At 41.9% G+C, this 6825-nt stretch overlaps 1 protein-coding gene across 1 annotated transcript in view; it reads right to left on the bottom strand.

Moving 5' to 3' along the window:
- PTPN11 (protein tyrosine phosphatase, non-receptor type 11) overlaps window positions 1-6825 on the bottom strand; it is a 47640-nt gene that overhangs the window by 35543 nt on the left and 5272 nt on the right. The window contains exons 2-4 of the mRNA XM_021706720.1: window positions 3462-3653; window positions 1051-1243; window positions 586-702 (exon numbers count right to left, since the gene is read on the bottom strand). Of these exons, the coding sequence (XP_021562395.1) occupies window positions 586-702; window positions 1051-1243; window positions 3462-3550 (399 nt within the window). The 5' untranslated portion in view covers window positions 3551-3653. The remainder of the gene's footprint in view (window positions 1-585; window positions 703-1050; window positions 1244-3461; window positions 3654-6825) is intronic.

The raw sequence follows: 6825 nt of genomic DNA, 5'->3' as shown, positions 1-6825 counted from the left end.
GGCCACTGCACTCCGGTCTGGGCAACAGAGTGAGACTCCAACTCAAAACAAAAAAAAAACAAAAAAACCTCTATAAGTCCTTTACAGATACAGATGGGAATGATATAACATCTGAAATTATTTTCTAAATTCTATAGGACATGACCAGTGAGAGGAATAAGAAATAAAGAAATGCTGGGCCAGGCATGGTGGCTCACTCCTATAATCCCAGCACTTTGGGAGGCAGAGGCGAGGGGTTCAAGACCAGCCTGGGCAACTTGGCGAGACCCCATCTCTACAATAAATTTTTAAAAATTAGCCAGGCATGGTGACATGTGCCTATGGTTCCAGTTACTTGGAAGGCTGAGGTGGAAGGATCACCTGATTCCAGCAGGTCAAGACTGTGGTGGCCGTAAGCATGCCACTGCACGCCAGCCTAGGTGACGGAGTGAGACTCTGACTCAAACAAAAAAAGAAAAGAAATGGGATGATGGGTGAGTGGAGGCTGAAGAGTCTATTCTGACTCCTTGTATATGTTTATAAAATTCTATATTAGGATTTTTTTTAACTCTCTGGGGAGAAGGAACCTTAGCATATTATGCTCACCTGCTTGAGTTGTAGCACCGTGCCCAATGTTTCTACCATAGGATTCTTCTTGTAATGTTCCACAAGATCTGTCAAAGAATCAAACCGTTCTCCTCCACCAACATCATACTTCAGTTCCTTTCAAGATAAAAAGTTGATGTTTATTATTTATGGTCTTGGTTTTAAATGATTGTTTTCTCACACTCCCTTGTTCACTGCAGCATTATTCACAATAGCTAGTATATGAAAACATCCTAAGTGTCCATCAACAGATGAATAACAAAATGAAGTGTGAGTGTGTGTGTGTGTGTGTGTGTGTGTGTGTGTGTGTGTGTGTGTGTGTGTATTTACTAAAAGCACAGAAGACCTTGACTGAACAGGCAAAGAAAATCTGACTTTGGATAGACTAGTATCTATCTTTTCCCAGCAGAAGAATCACCCCAGAGATGACATTTCCCCAGACCCGCTGATCACTTGGAGATTTACCTGACAGCGAATCATGACATGGGTCACTTTAGACTTGCCATCATTGCTCTCCCCTTTGTCATCACCGGTGCGCACAGAGAGAACAAAATCTCCAGGGTGACTCTGGCTCTCTCGGACTAGAAAGCTACCATGTTTTCCTTTTTCAGTTAGTAATTTCTCTGCTTCTTTCCCAGAGAGGTGTCCATGAAACCACCTAAATTTTTTTAAATGAAGATGAATTGAGGTCTGCCATGAGTTCACAACATTTCTTCACAAAACTACTATATATGGTCAGCAGTCTTAAACACAATTTAAAAACAGACACATTCCCTGAGGGATTGATCATTCCCACATAAGACAGAACATGCATCACAAGCAGGCAGGAAAAATGGCAAAGATAAGAGTGACCACTAAACTTCTTAAATGAGCCCACAATCAAATTGACACAAAGGTCCTCAGTATCTCCTGTTTTCTTTTAAATCTCTCGTCTTTTAAAACTGCAATTTAGCCGGGCTCAGTGGCTCAGCCTGTAATCCTGTGCCTTTGGGAGGCTGAGGTGAATGGATTGCCTGAGCCCGTGAGTTCAAGACCCATCTGGGCAGGCGAGACCTCATCTCTACAATAAATCAAAAAATTAGCCAGGCGTGGTAGCGTGCGCCTGTAATTCTGGCTACTCAGAAGGCTGAGGCGGAAGGATCGCCGGAGCCCAGCAGGTCGAGGCTGCGGTGGCTGGGAGCGGTCACTGCACTCCAGTCTGGGCGACAGAGTGAGACTCCGACTCAAAAAAAAAAAAAAGAAGGTATAATAAAAAGTGGTGATACAGACAGAAAATCACTACAAATACTTGACCTTGCTTTAGGCATGTGAACACTAAATTTAAAATGAACTTCCAAATGTGCCCATATTTACAACCCATACTTCAACAGCTTCCAATGTCTTTGGACTACACCCTGGGTTATCATCTCAAACTTTAATGCACTTAAGACTTGGAGTAGGGGTGAGAGATTCTGCTAAAAATATGAATTCCCCTGCCCCACAACTAGTGATATCAATACATTTAAGTTTGAAGGGGGCCCAGAAATCTACATTTTAACCAGCACAGAGAGTCCTGATGTAGGCAATTCAAGGCCATCCAAGAACAAACATGGAAACAATACTGCTCTAAGTTACTATGGAAAACATCTTAATACAATCCTTTTAATAATGTGGCTTTTAGCCAGGCTCGGTGGCTCAGCCCATAATCCCAGCGCTTTGGGAGGCTGAGGTGAGTGGATTGCCTGAGCCCGCGGGTTCGAGACCCGTCTGGGCAACCTGGAGAGACCTCATCTCTACAGTAAATCAAAAATGAATCGGGCGTGGTAGTGCACGCCCGTAGTTCCAGCTACTTGGAAGGCTGAGGCGGAAGGATCGCCGGAGCCCAGCAGGTCGAGGCTGCGGTGGCCGGGAGCGGCCACTGCACTCCAGTCTGGGTGACTGAGTTAGACTCCAACTCAAAAAAATAATAATAATAATGTGGCTTTTTCCTCAGGTTCTTGGTCAAGGAAGCAAGCACTATCATGGCAGATAATGCTGACAGCTCATCACCAAAGAAACATTCTTTGAGTGAGTTTTCATCCATCCTCAATTGAAAAAAGTAAAATTTAGAAGTAAACTGCACAGAGTTGGCTAGACAGCCTTTTGCTTGAAGTGACTGGTAGCTGGAGAAACAAAACATCAGCCCATAATAGCACTGACATAAAGGGGTATGAAGAAAAGCAAACCTGAAGACACAAAATATACAAATTTAGAGCACCTGAGTTTGTACCAAGTCAGAGGAGACTAAGAATGTAGAAAACCAGCAAAAATGAGTCAAGTCCACACTTTCATCAGTTTAGTTCCCACACAGGGGGAAAGACCTCAAAAATAATACAACTCTCACAAAGCAAGGTCATTCTCACGTAATTGAGGATATAATATTAAAAGAACTGATGAAAAAGCTGACCCTCCTAGCGCTCTGCTTTTCCACTTTTGAGCTTCAACTGACATCTGTTGGTGGCACTGCTGAATAACTGGTCGGGAGCCACCATAGGGAATTGCTGCTATGTTGCCATCTCCATTATCATCTGTTTTCCTTTAATAACTCTCAACAATGATCAGCTAAAGTTCAGTGAGTCTTAAAATTAACACATGCACCATGCAGATACAGGGCTAGGAAGAGACCCTTGTGGGATGAGTGGAAGGAACACTGACCGAAGCTTTTACAAGGAAAGGGTACTCTGAGAATAATTGGATGCTATTATTCTTTCTTTAATCATACTTTAAAGATAACAGCTTGAAAAACAGGTACAAGCCTAGGGAGTCATGTAGTCAGACACAGACCTCTGCCATGCATTTGTGGAACACTCACGGCACAGGAGATATGCACACTTTGTGGTCACGAAAGTGTCACTGACCTTTCAGAGGTAGGATCTGCACAGTTCAGAGGATATTTAAGTTCAATAACATCTCCGTTCTTCTCTTTTAACTGCCCGTGATGTTCCATGTAATACTGCACCAACTCAGCCAAAGTGGCAAACTTCTCCCCACCATACAGATCATAGTAGTCACCAGTGTTCTGGATCTTGATGTGGGTGACAGCTCCATTTCTTCTAAAATAGGATATAGGAAGGGGGACAGGGGGACAAGTAAAGTGATACTAGTAAAAACGAAGTTCTTGCTCCATATTAGATTTCACTAAATGTTGAAACAAACCCAAGAACTAATTTACTCCTTCTCTATAACAAACATAATAGGTGAAATGACTACATGTCAAGCAATTCAACACAAAGGGTTTTATTTATTCATTTCTTTATTTTGTATATCTTCTATTTTGAATGCCTGACCTATCAAATTGCCTATATTAAGTGACAATAACTGTTCTCATCATTAACTAATCAAGGTCACATATAATTAAAGTCAAAATTAAACATACACTTACCACATAATTAAGCAAATCCACTCCTAAGTATTTTGCCCAAAAGAAGCAAAACTGTATAGCCACCAAAACTTATACAAAAATATTCATTGCAGCTTTATTCATAATAGAAAAAAATTTCTATTTTTTAATCACAAAAATGTATAAATAGTGGCATACTCATACAGTGAAATACTATGCAGCCATAAAAAATAACACTGATACAGCAACACGATTGAATCTCAAAAATATGTTGAGATGAAGCAGCTAGACACAAAAGAATACATACCATATGGCTTCAGTTGTGTGAAACTTTATAAGCAAAACTAGTCTATGAGGATAGACATGAGAGTAGTTGCCTTGGAGTGAGCAAGACTGGAAAAGCACAGAGAACCTTCTAGGGTGATGGAAATGTTCTATATTAATGACATAAATAAATACATTTATCAAAATTCATCTTACTAACTGGGCACAGTGGCACGCACCTCTAGTTCTAACTACTCAGAAGGCTGAAATGGGGAGATCGCTTTAGTCCAGGAGTTCAAGGCCAGCCTGGGCAACATAACTAGATGCTGTCTCTTAAAAAAATTAAAAAGAGCTGAGCAGAAGGATCGAGTGAGGACAGGAGTTCAGGGCTGTGATATACTACGATTGTGCCTGTGAATAGCCACTGCATTCCAGCATGGATAACATAGCAACACCCTGTCACAAAAGAAGAAAAGGCCTCAACTTACTGTACACTTGCCTTTTTAAAAATAGAGATGAGGTCTTGCTGTGCTGCCCAGGCTGGACTGTAACTCCTGGTATTCCTCCCACCCAGGCCTCCCAAAGGTCTGGGATTACAGGGATGAGATACCACACCCAGCCTCACTATACACTTAAGAAACTATATATATAATTTTATCTTTAACAATCATTTTAAGCGAAGCTCGGTGGCTCAGCCTGTAATCCCATGCCTTGGGAGGCTGAGGTGAGTGGATTGCCTGAGCCCGCAGGTTCAAGACCCGCCTGGGCAGCGAGACCTCATCTCTACAATAAATCAAAAATTAGCTGGGTGTGGTAGTTCGTGCCTGTAGTTCCAGCTACTCGGAAGGCTGAGGCAGAAGGATTGCCGGCACCCAGCAGGTCGAGGCTGTGGTGGCCGGGAGCGGCCACTGTACTCCAGTCTGGGCAACAGAGTGAGACTCCAACTCAAAAAAAAAAAATCATTTTAAAGACACATATAATTGACAGGGTTTCCAGCACGAAACAATGTTATCCCAAAAGCACCAAACAACTTATGTAAAAGGTTATTGTATTCATTGAGGTATTAGATATCATTTTAAAATATTGGCCATAAATAAATTCCCAGCAAGAGACTATATTAAGTTATGGCATATCCACACAATAGAGTGCTATGCAGCTGACTAAAAGGATGAGAAAGATCACTAAAAGATTTCTGTAAGTGAAAATAATAAAGCCGGGCTCGGTGACTCAGCCTGTAATCCCGCACCTTTGGGAGGCTGAGGTGAGTGGATTGCCTGAGTCTGCGGGTTCGAGACCCGCCTGGGCAGCAAGACCTCATCTCTACAATAAATCAAAAAATCAGCCGGGCGTGGTAGCACATGCCTGTAATTTCGGCTACTTGGAAGGCTGAGGCGGAAGGATCGCCGGAGCCCAGCAGGTCGAGGCTGCGGTGGTCAGGAGTGGCCCCTGCACTCCAGTCTGGGTGACAGAGTGAGACTCCAACCCAAAAAAAAAAAGAAAATAATAAACTACAAAGAAATATATTCAGCATTCTACTTTATGTATAAAAAGAAAAATAGTAAAAAATATTTGCTTGTTTTTACAAAAAGAAACACAGAAAGATAAATCAGAAATTAATGGAAATGGTTACCTACAGGAATGGACAGACAGTGTGCAACAGTGTGCAACAGGTAGAGATAAGAATGAGATTTCTCAGAATATACACTTGTATATAGTTTTGACTTTTGAATCTTGTACATGTTTTACAAACTCAAAAAGTAAAATGAAATCAACAAGGACTGAAAAAAACTGAATACAAACAGAAAGAAATGAATCTATGTGGTTAGTATATTCATAAATATACAGAAAATTAATTCCAGGAGCTTCTGAACATAGTACTGACTGCATACCCTTAGGGGGTTATAGTGTAAGAACAAAAAGACTCCAAAGAAATCTTGAACTTTACTTGTTAGGCTTGTAATTAAAAATGACAGTGGTATAGTAATCTATATTATAGGGTTGGGCAGAGGTCACATATTGATGCTATTGGGAGCCAGGGTTCTCCTTCTAGAAGCAAGGAAATACAAATGTAGAATGGAGAAAGGTGGGTTAAATGGGAACAATCAGTAAGAACACTTGGTTTTAAACATAATAGTAAGGCAAGGCACAGTGGCTCACAGAGGTGGAGTTCTTTGGGAGGTAGAGGCAAGAGAATTGCCTGAGTCCAGGGGTTTGAGACCAGCCTGGGTGAGATCTCGTCTCAACAATAAATAAAAAAAAATTTGGCAAGATCTCATCTCTACAATAAATAAAAAAAATTAGCCAGGTGTAGTAGCTACCTGGAAGACTAGGGTAGAAGGATTGCCTAAGCCCAGCAGGCCGAGGCTGCAATGGCCATGAGCATACCACTGCACTCCAGCCTGGGTGACACAGTGAGACTCCAATTTAAAAAAATAAAAATAAGCCGGGCTTGGTGGCTCAGCTTGTAATCCCGCACCTTGGGAGGCTGAGGTGAGTGAATTGCCTGAGCCCACGGATTCGAGACCCGCTTGGGCAACTTGGCAAGACCTCATCTCTACAATAAATCAAAAAATTAACCAGGCGTGGTAGTGCGCGCCTGTAGTTCCAGCTACTTGGAA

This window comes from Carlito syrichta, unplaced genomic scaffold, assembly GCF_000164805.1.
Source record: "Carlito syrichta isolate Samal-C Ts95f unplaced genomic scaffold, Tarsius_syrichta-2.0.1 Scaffold315954, whole genome shotgun sequence".
Taxonomy (NCBI): Eukaryota; Metazoa; Chordata; class Mammalia; order Primates; family Tarsiidae; genus Carlito; species Carlito syrichta.
The sequence above is the reverse complement of the archived record's forward strand: the minus strand, read 5'-3'. Positions and strand labels throughout refer to the sequence as shown.